At 38.2% G+C, this 21,373-nt stretch overlaps 1 protein-coding gene across 1 annotated transcript in view; it reads right to left on the reverse strand.

Annotated features, from left to right (window-relative positions):
• Positions 1-2,981: 2,981 nt before the first annotated feature.
• The window catches only part of LOC124554857 (fap1 adhesin), a 279,948-nt gene continuing 261,556 nt past the window's right edge, over positions 2,982-21,373 (reverse strand). The window contains exons 11-13 of the mRNA XM_047128558.1: positions 19,424-19,621; positions 10,078-15,727; positions 2,982-4,191 (exon numbers count right to left, since the gene is read on the reverse strand). Coding sequence (XP_046984514.1) covers positions 4,092-4,191; positions 10,078-15,727; positions 19,424-19,621 — 5,948 coding nt within the window. The 3' untranslated portion in view covers positions 2,982-4,091. The remainder of the gene's footprint in view (positions 4,192-10,077; positions 15,728-19,423; positions 19,622-21,373) is intronic.

Here is a 21,373-nt window from a genome sequence, read left to right on the forward strand (position 1 = left end):
GACAGACGCAAGAAGAATGATGTCAAAAGCAGACTAGCGTGGGTAAAAAGGACATTTATGGCTCATAGAAGTTTACTAGTATCAAACATAGGCCTCAATTTGAGGAAGAAACTTCTGAGAATGTACTTTTGGACCACAACATTGTGTGGTAGTGAAACATGGACTGTGGGAAAACTGGAACAGAAAAGAACTGAAGCATTTGAGATGTTGTGCTACAGATGAATGTTGAAAATTAAGTGGACTGATAGAGTAAGGAATGAGAAGGTTCTGCACAGAATCAGAGAGGAAAGGAATATGTGGAAAACACTGACCACTGACAAGGAGACGGGACAGGATAATAGGACATCTGTTAAGACGTCAGGGAATGACTTCCATGGTACTAGAGGGAGCTATAGATGGCAAAAACTGTAGAGGAATACATCCAGCAAATAGCTGAGGATGTAGGTTGCAAGTGCTACTCTGAAATGAAGAGATTGGCACAGTAGAGGAATTCATGGCAAGCCACATCAAATCGGTCAGAAGACTCATGAATCAAAGAGAGAGAGAGAGAGAGAGAGAGAGAGAAAGAGGAAAGAAATTCTATGGCCATTTATGAAAATTTGGATAAAAGTATCTTGGGTAATTTTGATTGTAGGCTACCTGAATTCATACTAAATTGACATTTAGGTGTCTTGTAGAGAAAAGTTTGTTGTTTATATTGAATGTTGAGCTAACTGAACTAGAGGTGGCTCGTCTGACAGGTGAGAGTTCAAGAAACATCACACACACACCTGAAAGCCAAAATCTGCAGATCACACAAAGAAACTAATAGAGAATAAATCCCCAAAAGCAGAACTTTCTATGACAATTACCTCCGAATCTTTTTCCTACACTTTGATTGCTTTTCAGTACAATACCATTTATTCATGACCTTGAGCATCCCAGAACTTGTATATCTAATACAGTCATACTGTTTATGTATAGACATCTACATACAAAATTTAAACATGATCTGAAATAGAAGGGTGGGGACTGCTAGAGTACTTTGCATGGAATGACACAATAGTTAAGTGATAAATTTGTTTCTATTATATTTTTTTAAGTTTTTGTAGCAAATTAGCATTTTTAACTGTCATGTCACTGACCTGATGTCTTGCTTTGACTTGGCCAATTTGTCACATGTTGCAGTGTACATGATTTCATTCTGTAACTATTGCTGAAGAAAACTTAAGTGAGTGTAGCATTCAGTTTCATACAAGAGTTCTTTATTAAAATCCTGGACAGATTATTAATACTGGCAAACAGATATGTTGTACAGATGATTTAAATCACCTTTCAGAGATGGATGGCATGCATGTTACAGTTTAAAAAAAGGTGCAGCTTCAAGAGGATGGCAGAGGATACCACTCAAGATGTCCTGGATATTGTCATATAGGAAGGGCACTTCAGCAATTAGCCACATACCAACATACCAGAGAAATAGTAAGTATTACTGGGAGTAAATTATCCACAAGTAACATGTCACTTTTTAGACAACAAATATTAGAGTAGAACTTAATTTTAGTGCAAAGAATGTAGACATGGGAGACGTGTAGGCCCAACATAACCCTACAGCTTCAAACTTCGTGTTGCATGAAGTAGGGGAGCAGGGAGCAGATCCAAACAGATTCAGATATAAGCTGACAAAGATTTACCCATACACATAAGAGAAACAGATAAAATAGTACAGATAAGGGGCCATTTATGAAATTTCCTAACAGATGAAAACTGTGTGCTGGATCAGGACTCAAACCTGGGACTTCAGCCTTTCACAGGCACACAGTCTATTGACTAAGCTATCCAAGCACAACTCACAGCCTTATTTCCACCAGTTCCTCATATCTTAACTTCCAAACTTCACAGAAGTTCTCCTACATACCTTGTAGGACTATTGCTCTTGGAAGAAAGGAAATTTCAAGAGCATGGCCTCACCACAGCTTGGGGTTTTTTGACTCTGCAACAGACTGTGTGCTGGTTTGAAACTTCCTGGCAGATTATAACCGAGTAGTGGACTGGAACTCAAGCCTGGGGCCCTATATGCCACCAGGTATTGATCTGGCAAATCTAGGGCCTACAGTTTGTTGGTTAAAAATGGTACAAAAATATTATTGTAGGCCTCTGTAATGTTGAGGAGTGTTGATAATCTAAATAAGAAAGGATGCAACAATGGATCACCTGCTCTTATTACATCGTAAGACTCCGGACTCTGAATTCAGAATGGTTCTACTGCCACCAATGTGTATCTTGTGTAAGGACCACAAAGGCAGGAAAAGAGAAATTAGGTCTTGTGCAGAGACATGTAGATTGTTGTTTTCTCCTCACACCATTCATGAGTGGAACAGGAAAGAGAATGATTGATAGTAGTACAAGGTACCATCTACCATGCACCATATGGTGGTTTGCAGTGTATGTCCATGGATGTAGATCCTATAATACAGAATAGCTCCAATCAGTTTCCACATCTTGCTCACACCTGTCTAATAAACATTTTCACATTTACAAAAAACTGGAGATAGCTATCACAGATGTGTTCCAGTACAGCCAGCAGTTTTCAAGGGCACACCTACGATTTAGTAAATGTCACTTCCAGGGTAGTGCATGCTGGAAAACAGCTTGACATTTTCTGTATCTGTGGTAACAAATATTTTCTCTGGGCCTATTAGTTTTTGCTGTGGCCTTGCAGACATTTGCTTAATGGATAACATTAATAAGATTCTGCTGTGAAAAGGCTGTGAAAGATGTTATGACATTAGGAGTATTTTGGAGCAGAAGAAGAATTTTGGACCAGGAGAGGAGTGAAAACTGCAGAACATTTACTGTGGAAATATGTACTTCATAATTAGACTTTTGTTCAACATACACAAAAAATAATTAAATATAATAACTGGGATGCTTAAAGGAACCAAGCAAAGAAACAGTGAGAGGTACAAATCACAAAATTTTATTCATAAAAATGACTCAGAATCTCATTGTGCACATTTGTAACATGAAGAACATAAAAGTTTCAGTTCAATGAAGTAGAAAATTTTAGTTAAATTTTGTCATTGAGAATGTGGAGTGTTTTTAGAAAACACGTCCATGGAAAGCTCACGTAATTACATTTTTATATATAATATATAAATACTAAAAATACTAACACTGTATCTATATGACCAATGACATAAATATACAGCTTTTTGTCCAGATGTTCAAGAGGCAGAAATTTAACAGTCATAGTTCAAGTAGTAAAAAATTTGAAGTAAAGGGCACATCACCTGCAAATTTCTACCAGTCAAACTACCTGGACATGTGTTCCAAAAGCTCACTTATTCAAGATAGAATAAACAAAAAGCAGGAAAATGGAAATGTCTGTTTGTTATACCTATGCTTACACTGAGATAAATAGTAAAAAAATATTTAAATAGTATAAATCATGGAGATTTTGTTAAATATCTTCAGAATAAGTGGCTATAATGAACACCAAATATCAAAAAACAGGAAGTGCCACATCTCTGAATTTTCTCCTCCAACCCTTCAACTTGTGTATAAAGTTTTTCCTTGAATAATATACGGTTGGTACAATGTGTGTAGCAAAAGATTTTGTGTAAAGACTCAAAAAGACACAAAATATGTAGATGTAAAATGTTCATAAAAAGGAAGATCAGTCTACCTGTATCAGTGTGTGAGGACAATCTTTGCTTTGATTATCCTCAATAGCATATCACTCATAAAAAGAAAACATTTCATGAGTGTTACCAGTTTTTACACAGCAACAACTGTCTTAAATTTGCACTAAAAACTGTGCAACTCAGAAGACTGAGGGCTGCGTAGGGCAGAGGTAAAGAGGAAAGGCACAGTCTTCTCAGATCCTCTCCTAGCTTGTCCTACTAGTTTTGGCACCCAATTTAATCTCTTTTAAACAACAACATTCTTGAATTTTAAAACAATATATGCATGTGTTGCCACAAGATTCACTGTCCACAATAGTTTTCTTGTCACAACACAGTCAATGCACAAATATTAACTTTGCTTCCATTATCACCAAAGGAAGCCTCTTCAATTGAGCACATCTGTGAGAGTTTCTGTACTCTTCTTCACCTTCTTCTGGATGCTGCTGCCATGATCATTTTTCGTAACATTGGTTCTGGACTGCATTCCTTAGGGTCACACTTCATTTGGCCATCTCCACCACACCTATGGGGAAAAAAACATAAATTTGTATAAATCTGATAGTCTATTGCAGAAACAAATTAGCTGAAATGAAATGAAATGATCATATGGCATTTATTGGCCGGGATATCCCCTTCGGGGTTCGGCCTGACCTCATTGTAGAGATTTTTTCTGAAATGTTAAACAGACTTAATAGTGATATTAGTATACAACCACTGAAGTTGGCCAGTGGCTGTTCTGGCCTCGTAGTCTGGTTGCAGACTGTTTAGCAAGCATGACCAATATTATTACGTGTAGAATATAACCAAGATAACTAGAGCAGTTGTTGAAATATTGTGTAAAATGTAGCCATGGCCAAAACACTGACCCAAAAAAGTGTCTGGTGGGACTATTATTGTCAGGTGTTCACTCACAGCTGAATAACTGGAAGAGTTACTTTGTCTATTTGTTACTTTTATTTTCATGGCCTATTCTTTTAGTATCTCATTTTCTGTTCAGCCAAGGGTAACAAATAAAAATGATGGCCTAAAATAAAACAATGAAAAAGTTGTCTGCAACAGACCAAGGCTATAATTTTATGATTTTCACAGAATACAAAGAACACAAACTATGTTTTATGAATATTCTCTTGCTGACTTCTTTTATTAAATTTGTACTGCTTTGTACAATTTCTTTTGCCTATAAAGTGTATGTATTTTCCAGTTTGAAATCAGATGACTGCCATTTTTTACATGTCGAAAAAAGTCGATGAAAACACTAAAATTAACAGAAAAGTTTATTTATTTTCCACCAATATTTCTCTCTCACTCATGTGTATTATTCTGTTTAGTCCCTACTACTCACTTTTTTGCTCTCTCTTAAGTGTTTGTTTTCTAATTGGTGGTTTGCCTATTCTGTTCCCATGTTTTGCTGTGAACTCTCATCTGCTGCATCACACTAGCTGTTTGAACCGTATCATATGTTATACTATGCTGTATCTCTTCTTGGTGAAAGGTATGAGTAAATTATCACAGTCTCTAATTAACATTTATATTTGTGTCTTTCATTTTTCTCTTTTTTATCTTTCTTAACCCTTTTGGTCTTGGTGTCCTCATATAAGGACATACTAAATAAATGCTCAGTATATTAAAATTCATTAAATTTTACCATTTATGATTGTTGTCCTCATATTGCCACAAGCAGAGAGTTTATCTGAGCACAGTGTCACCATCTCCTGTCAATCTACGTTATCACAAAATCAAACTGAATGTGTTGTCACATGGACACTTCCTAGCAATTTTTGTACCTCCCATCAGTCAGTTAATATCTTCTGAGTTTAGCTAAAAAAATTTATTTGTGCGTAGAAAGGTGCATTCTTGAAGGTGAAAACTAAAGGTGTCTTTCAGAACAAAAGGTAAGTGACATATTTATAACATTATACATGTCTCCAAATGAGGACATTGTGATTGAAAGTTTGTAATAGCATAGACATTTAGGACATTATTTTGCTGTCGTTTTAGTCAGCTTATGGTTTTTTCACAATGTCCCAAGTCCAAGATAAACAAAGGCCACTTACAGAAGAAGAAGTCATAGAGCTCCTTAATTCATCTGAGATTGACAATCTATCCAATGATTCTGGCATTAGTTTTGAAAAAGAGGACAATGATGGAGGTAATGTTAGATGTTTTATATCATACGGTACATTGTAAACTGAGTAGCCTAGAAGCAACGCCCTCTAACTGCATGATAAGTGACACTGAGATAATAATGAAACACTCATCCCATCCAAATGATAATGCATTGGCAGCAAGAATGTTATTGTTGCATACCGTCTAGTAAAATCATCAGACGATCAATTCCAATTACAAAATGATCTAGAGAGAATTTCTGTATGGTGCAAAAAGTGGCAATTGGCACTAAACAAAGAAAAGTGTGAGGTTATCCACATGGGTACTAAAAGAAATCCGATATATTTTCGGTATACGATAAATCGCATAAATCTAAGGGCTGTCAATTTGACTAAATACCTAGGAATTACAATTACGACCAACTTAAATTGGAAAGACCACTTAGATAATATTGTGGGGAAGGTGAAACAAATACTGCGGTTTGTTGGTCGAATACTTACAAGATGCGACAAACTCACTAAAGAGACAGCCTGCATTACACTTGTCCGTCCTCTGCTGGAATATTGCAGCACAGTATGGGTTCCTTACCAGGTAGGATTGACAGAGGACATCAAAAAAGTGCAAAGAAGGGCAGTTCATTTTGTGTTATTGTGCAATAGAGGTGAGTTGGGGTGGCAATCACTGAAACAAAGGTGGTTTTCTTTGTGGCAAGATCTATTTATGAAATTTCAATCACCAACTTTCTCTTCCGAATGTGAAAGTATTTTGTTGACACCCACCTATGTAGGAAGAAATGATCATCATAATAAAATAAGACAAATCAGAGCTCAAATGGAAAGATTTAGGTGTTTCTTTTTCCCATGCGCCGATCGAGAGTGGAATGGTAGAGAATTAGTATGAAAATGGTTCAATGAACCCTCTGCTAGGCACTTAAGTGTGAATTGCACAGTAACCATGTAGATGTAGATTTGTTACAGCACAATCAACCTAGAGCTGAATAAGAAAAGTATCCATTCTTATCGTAACAGACTGAAAGATCGCTTTGAATGTCCAGATTTGTAAGTCTGATGTCTATTCACATGCTTTGCATCCAGACATGGCAGGGTGACAGCCATGCCTATTGGGCATTTAGCAGGCTTTGTACATGAAGACAACATGCAGTTAGCTTCTTTTGAAACTGAACATGAATTTTGATAGCCATGTTCAATGGTTTATAGCCAGTTTTGCAACCCAAAACATATTCCATCATGTAGGTGCTGAAAAAATGTACACGGTTGTGTGCTCACCTCAGAATTGATATAAAATGAATTTAACAGCTTTTTCATCTGGGCTACTCAGATGTACATTTTCTTTTTGTAATAGCATTTTTTATTATAGATTCTGGAGATCCCCTTATCATCGGAGCACAAAAACAATGATGACAATGAACAAGACCATTCTGAAATAAATATTGCACCTGAAACTGATGTGATGGACGTTGTTGGTCTAGAGTGGCATCCCGTTGAGAGTGCCTACCAATTTTTTAAGAAAATGTTTCAGTTGTGTTCTTTGTACAGAAATGTGTGGAATGCACAAATATTTATGCAGTTTACAGAAGTGTAGGTAATTTTGCTCCTAGAATAGAAAAATAAATACTTCCACTTATAGAAATTCACATTCTGATGGGAAATTTGAAATACCCCAGGATTGGATGTTACTGGAGGTCACAGCTACACATTTCCCAAATAGCACACATTGTGTCAGTTAACTGTTTCCTAAAATTGAGATAGAACTTCCAGTTCGTTGACATAACAAGTGATCCTGATAAAAATTATTGATTTTGGAAAGTCAGAGCAATATACAATTCCATAAGAGAAAAGTTGCTGAGTTTACCTATAGAAGAACACCTTATTGTTGATGAGCAAATAGTGGCTTTCCAGGGATCATTGAATGTAAAACAATATGTTAAGGTCAAACTGAAACCACATGGAATAAAAACATTTGCACTCTATGGAACAAGGGGTCAAATGTTTGATTTTGTAATAGATCAAGGCTCGACAACAGAACTTGATCCAGCAGTGTTAAACGTTTTTGGTCTTGTTCCATCAGTAGTGGTGAAATTAACAGAAAGAGTCAATGAAACAAATGTGCTTCTCATTTTTGATAATTATTTCTCAAATTATAGTTATCTGCAATACTTGAGAAATAAGAATATGTACGCAATGTGTACTTTGCCAAAATCACTTCAAGAACTTATGATTTTCGAGTGACAAAAACATAATGAAATGTGGAAGAGGCTCTGCTTAGGAACTGATAAGTGAAGGTGGTGAAGTTATAGTAACAAAACGGCGTGGCAATAAGCCAGTAGTAATGGTGTCAAATTTTGTGGGAATTAGAAACAAAGATGTGTGTAAAAGATGGGATAAAACTGAAAAGAAATATGTTGAAATTAACTGGCCATAAGTTATTCAAGTTTACAACCAACATATGTGAGGGGTCAACAAGATGGATTTTCTGATCACACGGATTGAGTACAAGAAAAACACATCAGAATTAGGTGTTCCTAAAAATAAGACCCTTGATTTACTTCATTTTAGGACAAATATGGCAAAAGTACTGACAAAAATAGATACGCCAGCTGCTAGGAAAAGGAGGCACCCACTAGTGAGAGTCCAATGCCATCTCCAAGTACTTCAAAATGAGCCAATGCGGAAGTTCATCCTGAAGCTCATGTTCATTTGAACAACGTAGGGCATCTTCCAGTGGTCAGTGACAAAAAAATCATTTGGCAGGTGAAAGAAACAGGGTTGCAAAGGCAAAACCCAATTTTATTGTGTAAAATGTATCATTCACTTACGTCTGGATAGAAAAAAAACTTTGATTGTCATTCTTCACAAGTATAAAACCATAGTTTATGTATATATAATCGTTAAGTATGCTTTGTGTAATTTATGTATTTTGGTGAAATAAAATCAAATAAAATACTTTGAGTTTGGACTTATACTGCACCCGCTTGAATACAATGTCCTCATTTGGGGCGGGTTGTATCCTCCCTTGGGGGCCACCTCGAAATATTTTATGCAACTGAAAAATCATAATTTAATTTGAAGAACTGGATAGCAAAGCCATGATTTATTTTTCCCAAAAAAAAAAAAAAAAAAAAAAAAAAAAAAAAAAAAAAAAAAAAGTGACCGAAAGGGTTAATAGAAATTTTTGCAGTCCTCTCAAAAGAAGAATTTAGGTGTTGAAAAAGCTGGTACATAATATGCCTACTGTAATAGGTAAACTTTGCATTCTCATGTGCATTTTTACTTTAATAAGTTGTTCACAGGAGTGTGTCGATTTATAGATAACATTTAGTAATTTTAAAACTAAAAATTAGAGACCCAATTTTTCATATACATGTTCAATGCTGGAAATGTGCAGAAGTAAAATCTAGTCACTTCCATCTCAGTTGTGTATCACACTCTGTTAATATTTACATTTTTTGTTTGCTGGTACCTAACTTGAACAGCAGAGAATGGAACAAAAGAAGAATAGAAAAAGCTGCTTATCAGGCAGGAGCATGCACACACACTAGTGAAAGTTGACACAAACTTCTGCCCTTCTTGGCCAAGGCTTTTTCAGAGTGAAGAAACCTCTGGTTTCAAAAACTACAATTTTTCTAACACTTGTTTATTTGTTTGTTTCTTATCTGAGGTTTGTTATTGTTCCCTGTTTATTATCTGAGGTTTGTTATTGTTCCCTGATAATTTCATATTTATTTTTATTGGACTGCAAATCATTTCAGAAGTCATTGAGAGCAGAATTTGCGGTGCTGTGTAGCAGGCTGTCCAAATTACTTAGTTCAAACTGTACCTCCTTAGTTGTCACATTTTAATGTTAATGTAAATGACATCAGAACCTCTGAATGACTTCAGTTCCTCATAGTGTGCAAGATAACAATAGCAAATGCATTCCTAAAGGAAATAGTTAAAACACTGCACATGATGGCCATTTTTAAGAAATCTACCTGTGACAGATTATGAATTGAATGTGTCATTATCACTCAAGTAGAGTCATGTTTAATCAATAGGCCACTATATAGTTTTCATTTGGTGCTAATGGTTTTTTGGCCCCTTTACTGCATAAAAAGAAGGAATCAAACACATATAATCTGTTAGCTCTGTCAGGATATCAGATGTTAGAAATTGATTTGAATACAAACAACACTTATAGTGCAGTTAAAGAACAATGTTACAAAGACATATAATAAATCACAACAAATTATTCTCTACCCTTTTCCCCAAACACTTTAATAAATAATTTAAGTAGGTGGTCTCACCTGCACTCCAAACAGGGACCCGAGGCAGAGTGCACCACTTCTCCAACACGATATGCACTTCCCTGAACTTGACACCCAGTCCTGTGGGCTGCACCCTTGTAGTGGTGCGCTAGGAAATGTGGTGGCAAAGTGGTAGTAGTGGTGGTGGTAGTTGTTGATACATTCAGAACAGTTGCCATAGAGACAGGGCACTCATATCGTGGACAACAAAAGCCTTGGATTGGCTCTTCGTGACAACCTGGGATAGGAGGAGGGCAGCTCTGTTGAAGACATATGATATCACTTCGGAAGCAGAAACAGAAATCACAAGGGTCATCACGAGGTATTTGTTGAGCTGATACGTAGACCTTTCCCCCATAGCGACAGGTTCCTGGACCAAAGGCAGCTTGTTCTTCATCATCATAATCTGTATCACCTCCTGTTGGGTACTGTCCTTCTCCAAATGGAAACTGCTCATATTGATCTTCAGGGTGTTGACTTGGATGATGGTGTGATCCTGTAGTTAATGGTGGTCTAGTTGTGAAATGATGTGATGGTCGTTTCGTTGCTTCCGTTATGTGTTCGATTCCTTCACCAGTTGCCAAAGTATGATCTTCTGGGAAATGTTCGTAAGCTGGATGTGATGTTGAAGAATGAGCAGGCTTCTGATCTGGATGAAATGGTGAAGACGCATTAGCTTCTAGTTCATTTTCCTGTACAGCTGATGCTTGGCTAGTATCAGAATGATCCAAAGAAGTTAGTGCAGGCTGTGCTGTTGTGTGCAGTGGATGTTCAGAAGAGGCAGTAAGAATCTGATTTCCTTCTGTAACTTCCACAGGATGGACATTATTGGCTACTTGTTCCTCTTCCTCTTCATGGACAGGTGGCTTAACTGGAGCTGAAGTTGTATGTTCATGCTGAACCGTTGTTGCTTCTGTAACTGTACCTTGGGAAGACTGTTCAGAAATATCTATATGATGATCTGCTGATTCTATAGGAGCCTGAGAAGGATGTATGATTGCCAGTGTTACAGTGCCACTTTCCTGCACACCACTAGATTGTGTGAAATCACTAGTTGTATCCTGCACACCATGATCCACATCTGGAGCATTGGAACTGCTTGATTGAGATTCCATGTCTTCCGGAATACTTGTTGATACAACAGTCTCAATTAAATGAGGTTCATCTGATGTCTCTGTACTTTCAGACACAGATTCTTGGTCAGCAGGTTTGCTGAAACTAATGGATGTGTCCTTGTCAGATGTAGCTAGCTGTTCTGAAATGCTTTCTGTAGCAGTGGCCTCCTGGACATGACCCTCTGTGGGCCTAGCAGTTTGTTCCAATGATTCTACTGAAGAATGCTGTTCTTCCTTAGAGGGAGTAGGCTGCTGAACTGCTGAAGTGGCAGTTTCTACACTTGTTTCTGCCGCAGAGGAACTATCACCTTCTGCCAGTACTGACTGTTCAGTGTTTGCTGCTTGCTGAATTTCAGGCTCTGAAGGAGATGCCGGCTCTTGTTCCACATCAGGTGCAGCGACTGGCTGATCAACGTTTACTGTGTGTGCCCCTGACTCAATAGGAGAAATCGTGTTTTGTGATCCTGTGTCTTCAATGACTGATGCTTCCTGTTCACCAAGTGTACTTGCTTCCTGAATTCCAGTCTCAGATGACACAGAACTCTGTTGTATTTCTGGTCCTTCTAGTTCAGCAGGTTTCTCACTAGGGGTTTCTGGTATATGAGCTGTAGTGACCTGCTGGACTTCTGTTTCCTCTGGTGTTGAGGGGTGGAGTTCTCCTAATTCTTGTACTGTTGAAACAGTCTCTACAGGAGACTGTGATACAAGAGAAGTAGTAGTTTGCGTGTCTACATTTATTTCTCCTGCATCATCAACATTCGCTTCAGCAACCTGTGATACATGTTCTTCAGGGATATTAGTTACTTGTATTTCATCAGTCGTACCTGCAACTGGTGCTGTGGGTGTTTCAGATATTTCAGGTTGCTCAGGGCTTGCTGTGCTTTGTTCATCCAATACATCTGTGACAGTTGTTTCATGCCCAACTTGGCTTTCAGGGTGAGATATGTGAGTTGGTGCAATATCAGGTATAACAGAGGGGATGCTGTGTCCCTCATCTGAACTACTTACTGCATTTGCCACTTCCTCAGTAGTAACAGGTTGTAAGGGAACATCAGTTTGTTTGTTTTCCGAATCAGTAGGTGAAATAGTCTGGACTTCCACAGCTTCTGTTACTTTTTCTATTCCCTCCTCACCTATCAAGAATTGCTCAGTTTCTGCGTCTATAGGTAAATTAGTTACTGCATCTGACAGTCCTGAAATCTCAGTGACCTGCTGACCATCCAGTGATGGCTTTTGTGTGTTCTCAATGTGCACCATTTCATCCTGTGCAGTAAATCTAGTCTGTTGTTCTGCAGGTTCTGTGACAGGTGCACCCTCTTGAGGGACCACAGAGTGTTGCACATCATGATCTAGTGGTGCTACTGTCTGTTTGCTTGTTTCCTCTGTAAATCCAGGTGTCTTGTTGTCTTCACTAACAGTGACTACACTTGCAGAACTCTCTTTGTCCTCAAATACTGGTGAGGATGTCTGCAAAATCATTTCTTCTGTAGTTGGTGCATGCTGGTGTGGTATGGAAACATGTTGACTGTCTTCTCCTGGTGGGAGCAGAGTCTGCAGCTTATCTAGTTCCTCTTCTGCAGTAGCTATGGGCTCTACAGAAACAACTGTTGTCTGTGTATCAGAAGCTAAAGATGTAGTAGTCTCATGCTCAAGAATGTCATGATTTTTGTCAACTGTAACAGGCTGTAAGGGAGCAGGTGTGTGTTCTGAATGACTGTCAGCTGCAAATGTTGTTTGTTCATGTTGTTCGTCAACTACAGGCTCCTGAGAAATAATGTCATGCTGAGAACTGACATCCCCTGTTAATGAAGTCTGTTGTTCGGCATAATTTTCAGTAATGCTGTCAGGTGTCTTATCATCAGACACAGATTCTTGTTGGGATACTGCCTGTATTGGTTGCTGAGTAGTGACAGATTCCTTTTCTTCTTCTGATGCCAAACCTTCTTCTTGCCCTGTTTCTGCAGCTGAAACAGCTTCACTTCCAGGTAATGTAGATTCTTGTGAAACAGTGCTTGATGCTTCTTCCACTGTGATAGGAGACAATGTTTGAATTTCTGCTGTTTCCATGGCCCCTGATCCCTCATTAGATTCATGAGGATTTGAAGCAATAACATGCTGAACATCACTTTCTGTAGGGGACAATGGCTGTTTGTCATCAGGAATCCTGTCTGTAACCTCCTCCTGCATTACTGTATCAGGCTGCTGTGAAGCAGCTACGGGTGCAAGTGTCTGCTGTTCTGCTGTTTCTTCTGTGTCAGATGGCTGCTGTACAGGCCGCTGAGAAACCAATTCTTGTTGAGCAATATCATCAACCTCCTCCTGCATTACTGTATCAGGCTGCTGTGAAGCAGCTACGGGTGCAAGTGTCTGCTGTTCTGCTGTTTCTTCTGTGTCAGATGGCTGCTGTACAGGCTGCTGAGAAACCAATTCCTGTTGAGCAATATCATCAATTGGGGAAACCGTCTGCATTTCTTCAGGATGTTTTTCAGTCTGCTTTTCCTGTTCTGTGAAGAGAGATTCCTGTATAACAGTACTATCCTCTTTGTCACTGGTAGGTAGAGTCACAGACTGCTCATTAGATTCAGCTTCTCCTTCAAGTATGACAGGCTGCTGTGGTAAATGTTCAGTGACTACCTCCACAGATGGTGAGGATTGCTCATTTTTTTGAGTTGTTGGCAAATCACTATCAAATAGTTGGTTCTCTGTAACAGAAGACTGCTGAGAATCACTTTCTAGAGGAGAAGTGGTGTGCACATCACCAGATGTTCCTGTGAGAATTGTGTCTTGTTCAGGTAAATGTTGATGAACAGAGTCTGGCTTGCTGGTCTCAGGGTGAATGGAAGATGCTTCTATTCCTCCTTGTTCTTCTCCAACAGGCTGCACTGGAGGTACATGCTCAGTAAATACAGGAGATTGCTGGGTTTCAGATTCACTCTGTACAGTTGTTTCTTCTTCAGACAGCAAAGATCCTTGTGACACGGTCTGTTGGTGTTCTTCCATGGTTTCAGGGTGAGAAGATGACTGTTGCTCTAACTCAGCTGCTTCAGTAACTACAGGGTGAATAGGTTCTTCATGTCCAGATCCTTCGTCTGAGTCTACTTCTCCTGCCTGTTGAGGAAAAACTGTTTCCTCAAAGCCAGTTATTGCTGGAAAATCAGTCTGATGTTCTGCCTGTTGTTGGTGATCAGAAGGTTTCTCAGATGGTAAATGATGTATCACAGAAGTTGTACCTTGCTGTTCATCATCATTTGATGATGAAGCAGTCACTGTTTCTGTTTCATAACTTTCTGGACTACTGCTAGATACATCAGGTTTTTCAGTGTTAAGAAATTCTTCTGGTTTCATTTGTTCAGAAGATGCCGTTGTTGGGTCTTTTGATTGACTATCAGATTCAGGTGGTGCTACGGAAGGAACATCACTATGTATTATTGAAACAGTTTGCTGACTATCTGTTACTGTTTCAACAGGTGGAAGTTCTGCATCAGGGATACTTTCAGAAGGAACTTGCCCACTGGTAACACCTTCTGCATCAGCTGCTTCCGTATGTGGGCTAGAAATAGATACCTGGTCAGTACTTGAAACAGAAGTTTGAGATGACTGATCTTCATGTGCACTTCCTTCGACAGAAGCTGTAACAGCTGCTGGTTGTGTGATATGGACAGTTGAAATAGTGAAGTGTTCTACATGTTGTTCGTCAATGACTGATGAGGAAAGACCTGGAGAACTGTCAGTGTGTTCAGTGACAGCTGCTATTGGTTGTTGTGATCCATCAGCATCAGGAGCAGTTGATGAAGAATCTGGGGAAAGTATTGCATCACTGGAACCAGATGAATGTTCTACCACTACAGTTGTAGCTTCTTCAGCACTTGAAGTTGGAGTATATGTGTGGTCTTCCTTGGTTTCTGAAATTCCAACAGGAGAAATTGTTGGAACATAGCCATCTTCAGTGGATGCTTTTTCTGTTGTCACTTGTTGATCCGCATTTTGGCTTTCTGATGGGCTAACGGTATGCTCTAAAGTATCAGCTCCTTCCTGAATTACTGCCTCAGTAGCCTCTGGCTTCACCTCGCTGGGGGCCTGCTCCTCAACCAGTCCACCTTCCACTGGTTGAACCGTTTGCTGTACTTCAGTGCTCTGTTGATCTTTCTCCTCTTGCTGCACTAAATGTTCATCAGCTGGTTTCTCGGAGCTGGGAACATGACTTGTCTGGGTTTCAATAGGTTCGGGGGATGCTGGTATGTGTCCTTCCTGTGCAGAAGAAACAGTTTCTGGTTTTTCCGTGACAGTGGTGTCATGTACAGCGTCTCCTGTGTTCTCCTGTTCCTCCATTTCTGTACCATGGTAGACTGGATGTGCCTCAGTAACTACATTAGAGTCCTGATCAGTATCCAATGAAGAACCACTATCTGTAATTTGTGGTTTTGTATCTTCTTGATGTTCTTCAGAAGGTGCAGCAGAAGTCTCACTACTGACCATTGGTCTTCCTGTTGCAGCCACCATGCTGTCTGCGACTAGTGTTACTTTATGCTCGACATCTGAAAATTTAGAATTTATTAAAGCACAAATTTTTAATTATACCATCAGCATCATAGTTACTGCATATGGATTCTAGCAAATGTACTATTGAAAATCAGTGAAATTGACAAATTTGTTAGAATGTTATTTTGAGATAAAAAATGCTTTCAGCTATGCATTTTATTTTAAAATTGGTCACAGATGACTGTGAGCAAGGTTGACATTGTTTGCTTTAATTTTACCTTGTGACCAGATATTGTCATTAAAGAAACAATACCACATAACTGACTTTTATGATTTTGTGGCTTTCGGTAAGCTGGGTTACTTGATTCGGAACATATGCTGGTACTTCAGGGCTCACAAATTTTTGAATTCATTACAATGAAAACGAAATTGAAAGAATGATAGTTGGTGCAATGGGTAGCAGCTCTCAATGACTACAAAAAATAAATCTCCACTTTCGTACATTACTTTCAGGAGCTATAATTTCTTCTTTGGTGAAAAATTTTTATTATAAAATGGTGTCCATTTCCAGCCATCTTTTGAAGCCATGACTCAAGAATTGCTTTACAACATGGAGAGATGTGCAACGAGCAATAACAATGTACTTTGGCTCCAAGCACTTTTACATTCATGAGGCAAATTGACAAAGAGTCAGGTATGGGGTATTGTTTTTTTCAACAATATACAGAATAACTTAGAGCAATTTTTTACTTATGATATGCATTTGTTCAATGCTGTAAACTATGTATTTTCAGTATATGTTCTTTGAACTGTAACCAACCTATTTATATTACATTAAAATACCAGGAACAGGAAATCAGCTTTTCATACATTCATTTACACATCAAATTTTATAGCTCCATCAGGAGGGAGAAATCTCTGCATTGTGGAGTTAGCAAGATATATTTCAATTGAGATTTAAAATCAAATAATGAAAATCTGAGATGGAATAATGTTTTAATTGAGGGTTACAGTTACAATGAACTGCTTCTGTGCACTGCAGATATTACTATCATTAATGATACATGAATTATATAATGTCTTCAAGACACTAGCAGTGCAAATTATGTAATGTTTTAGTCTTCAGTTGCTTTACTTCATACTTAGTAAGGATGTGAAAATATTAATTATGGTGAACGACAGCAATTATTATGTACCAAGTGAATAGGGGCTTAGTTATAATAAATATTGCTTCATACATTTTAACTGGCATTTGCAAACCAAGAATCCAAATTTCTGATAAAGCAATTCAATTTAGTTTTTAATGTCTGGAGATTCTCAGTGTCCTGTTTTGTACCTGCAGGCACCATAAAAAATACCTCTGGTATATAAAAGAACATTTCGTAAGGAAACATATTTTATGACTTTTATTGTTTGCTATGAACATGTAAGAATTACAGTGTTGATGTAGAGGCATGTAAATACAGTATTCGTATTGATATTTTGTGTTATACATACTTGCACAAACAGTTATCTATAATATAGCAAGGAACAGAATTTTGAAAAAAAAATTAATTTTTTAAACTGCAGGTAAAGATAATGTTTTCTAAGTGACAAACAAGTGGAAGAGCATCTTCCTTGTCATCAGCTCATCAGTGTATTGTTTCCATTTTAATTTGTTGGCTATTTGAGCAACATGGAATTTTAAAAGTGAAGTGATAAACTATATCAACTCCTAGGACTCTTAAATCATTGCTGTTGGTGTAGAAGAAACATAAATTAAAACTTCAGTATTCTGCCACTTACAAAGCCATTAGATATGGGACTCATGCTTGGATAGGACAAGAATGGGGAAAAAAAATCACTTTTATTGTTTCTGAAGAACATTGTAATCAGTGCCTTCATAGGGACAGGGAAACCAAATTACAACTCTGCTAAGCGATACTGTGTGTCATGTGCTTCTGACCAACCACCATGTTATCCTCAGCAGTGATGTCATTTGGACACAGCAAGGGGACAGCACATTTTGAACTACAGATGAAGGGCAACAGGCAGATCCCATTTTTATAGCTTCCTGAAAAGTATTTGACATGGTGTCCCACTGCAGATTGTTAACAAGGGTATGAACACGTGGAATAGGTTTCCAGAATACGTAAGTGGCTTGAAGATTTCTTAAATAATAGAAAGCAGTACAATGGCCTTGACGGCTAGTGTTCATAAGAGACAGGGGTATTGTCAGGAGTACCCCAGGGAAGTGTGATAGGACCACTGTTATTTTCTACATACATAAATGATCTGGTGGATAGGGTGGGCAGTAGTCTCTGCTCCTTTGCTGAAGATGCTATGCTGTGTGGTAAGGGGTTATTGTTGAGTTATTGTAGCAGGATACAAGATGACTTAGACAAAATTTCTAGTTGGTGTGACGAATGGCACCTTGCTGTAAATGAACAAAATCTAATAAATGCAGATAAGTAGGAAAACTAAACCTGTAGTGTCTGGATACAGTATTAGTAGTGTGCTGCCTGACACAGTCATGTCATTTAAATATCTGGTCATAATGTCGCAGTGTGATGTGAAATGGAACGAGCATTTACAGATTGTGGTGGGAAAGATGAATGGTTGATTTCAGTTTATTGGGTGAATTTTGGGAAAGGGTGGTTCATCTGCAGGAGACCACATGTGTGATCTGTTCTTGAGTACTGCTTCAGTGTTTAGGATCCGTGCCTTGTCATATTAAAGAAAGACATTGAAGCAATTTAGAGGTGGCTGCAAGATTTGTTACTGATAGGTTTGAACAATGGAGAAGTATTATGGAGATGCTTTGGGGGATAATACTGAAAAAATTTAGAGAACCATCATTTGTGACTGATTGCAGAACAGTTATACTCCAGCAAACATACATTTTGTGTAATGATCACGAAGATGAGATATGGGAAATTAGGGTTCATATGGAGATGGAGGCATATAGGCAGTTGTTTACCCCTCACGCTGTTTGTGACTGGAACAGGAAAGGAATGACTAGTAGTGGTACAGCATACTGACTGCCATGCACCAAATGGTGACCTGCGGAGCTTGTATCTTGATTTAGATGCAAGTGCTCATCTGGTCATTTTCAGCTTAAGGAAACACAAATTTCGATGAAAAATAGCGGCGCTAAAACCAAAAATCACAGCATAGAGCAGTACCTGTACAAACAAGTGTTCGAAGGTTCTTTCAAGACATTAACCTGTGCATTTCCTGTCCTAGGTCACAGCTTTCTACTCTGTGACTGATGCTTATGAAAGAAGCAAACAAGCAAAGTGTTAGCTTGTTGTTTTTTAGTTACTTATTTATTCATTTTACATCATATTCACAAAACACAGTTGTTGTGCAAGAAAGAGAGAAGTTCTTTTTTTCAAATTCAATGAGAATCATAGTAAATCTTTGTTTTGTTATGTAATGTGCTTATTACAGTCTGTTGGTGGCCTGAATAAAGGTTGGGCAAAGAAAATGTATTACCAGTTTGTGGAAAGTTATTGTACTTTAATCAAAATAATGAAAAAGTGACGTAACTGCTTACTGAACCAAAACCCTCTATTATTTCCCATTAACCCCAGTGCTGCTGAAACCGATATTAGAGTTACTGTACTTCAATATGTATGGAGTATGATTACTTTTCCCAGTGGCTTTACATTGACAATGAAGCCAAGTACTAAGTCACTGTGGTGCTAAAGAAATCAATTCAGATATTTCAGTCTTCTTTGTATCTGTATATAAAATATACATGCACTTACCACAAGTATATGTTGGACAGCATGCATCATCACTGTGTCGAACTGGAGTACAGTTTTTGAGATGTGTTGGAGGTGGTGGGCAGTTCACACTGACACAGTGAACAATACTACTTATACAATGACAGCTGACGTGGCAGTGGCTTGGAGGTGGGATTTCTGAGTTATTGGCATACGTTTTACCATCAACCAGGCAATTACCTGTTAAAAAAATAAAAATATAAATTATAGAGCAAATTAAAATGACAAAATATTATTTCAATATTTAAAAGTAGCACATTACTAATTTCGTTAATGATATATTTGATTGTGACTCCATTTGTTTGATACTAAAATGTAGACTTTGTTTGATGAGAAATGAGTCATAAGTCCTGCAATTTGGCTGTCTTATCATGGCTGGCTGTCATTGTTCACTCACTCACTCACTGATTTGATTACTTGTGAAGAAAGTATGGTATTAGTTATATTAATAATAATAGTGATAATAATAATAATAATGAGGAAGTCAAGGACATGTGGCATCAGGATAAAGTTGACATTATACCAATTATACTATCAACTACAGGAGTCATACCACACAATATCCACCAGTACATCAATGCAATACAACATCCAAACTTATATACAGGATGTTACAAAAAGGTACGGCCAAACTTTCAGGAAACATTCCTCACACACAAATAAAGAAAAGATGTTATGTGGACATGTGTCCGGAAATGCTTTATTTCTATGTTAGAGCTCATTTTAGTTTCATTCCAACGTGATCAAATTGTAAATTTTCACAATCAACATGTGTGGGCTGACGAGAATCCGCACGCAATTGTGCTATGACGTCATCAACACAGATTTTCTGTGAACGTTTGGGCAGGCATTGTTGGTGATGTCTTGATTGGGCCCCACGTTCTTCCACCTACGCTCAATGGAGCACGTTGTCATGATTTCATACAGGATACTCTACCTGTGCTGCTAGAACATGTGCCTTTACAAGTACAACACGACATGTGGTTCATGCACGATGGAGCTCCTGCACATTTCAGTCGAAGTGTTCGTACGCTTCTCATCAACAAATTCGGTGACCGATGGATTGGTAGAGGCGGACCAATTCCAGGGCATCCACGCTCTTTTGACCTCAACCCTCTTGACTTTCATTTATGGGGGCATTTGAAAGCTCTTGTCTACACCACCCCGGTACCAAATGTGCTCGTATTGTGGACGGCTGTGATACAACACGCCATTCTCCAGGGCTGCATCAGCGCATTAGGGATTCCATGCGACGGAGGGTGGATGCATGTATCCTCTCTAACAGAGGACATTTTGAACATTTTCTGTAACAAAGTGTTTGAAGTCACGCTGGTACGTTCTGTTGCTGTGTGTTTCCATTCCATGATTAATGTGATTTGAACAGAAGTAATAAAATGAGCTCTAACATGGAAAGTAAGCGTTTCCGGACACATGTCCACATAACGTATTTTCTTTCTTTGTGTGTGAGGAATGTTTCCTGAAAGTTTGGCCGTACCTTTTTGTAACGCCCTAGATACAACTACAGAAATCCGTAATTATTGATACATGTTCAATCACCCGAAAGTTCCTAAATGCAATATAACATAAACCGTACAGTTAAAAGGAAGTCACGCTTGATCAAGGTCCACATCACTTTCCATTTTTGACCAGACATAACGTCTGAGAAAAGAAAGAATAATAATAATAATAACAATAATAATCTCACATCAAATGATTCCAATATTGCTTCTCATATCACAAGAGTTTGCAAGTACTGACTCAGCTGATGCTCAGAATTTAGGTTTTAAGTATGAAAATCACACATTGGAAGTAATATTGGTTTTTGTATGCAGCCAAACCTAATATCATGTTGATAGTGTCTCACGTATTCTTATACCCTAGTGGCACTAAAAAACTTATTCAAAGCAAACGAGTTCTGCATATTTTTACTGT

Source organism: Schistocerca americana, chromosome 1 (genome assembly GCF_021461395.2).
Source record: "Schistocerca americana isolate TAMUIC-IGC-003095 chromosome 1, iqSchAmer2.1, whole genome shotgun sequence".
Lineage (NCBI taxonomy): Eukaryota > Metazoa > Arthropoda > Insecta > Orthoptera > Acrididae > Schistocerca > Schistocerca americana.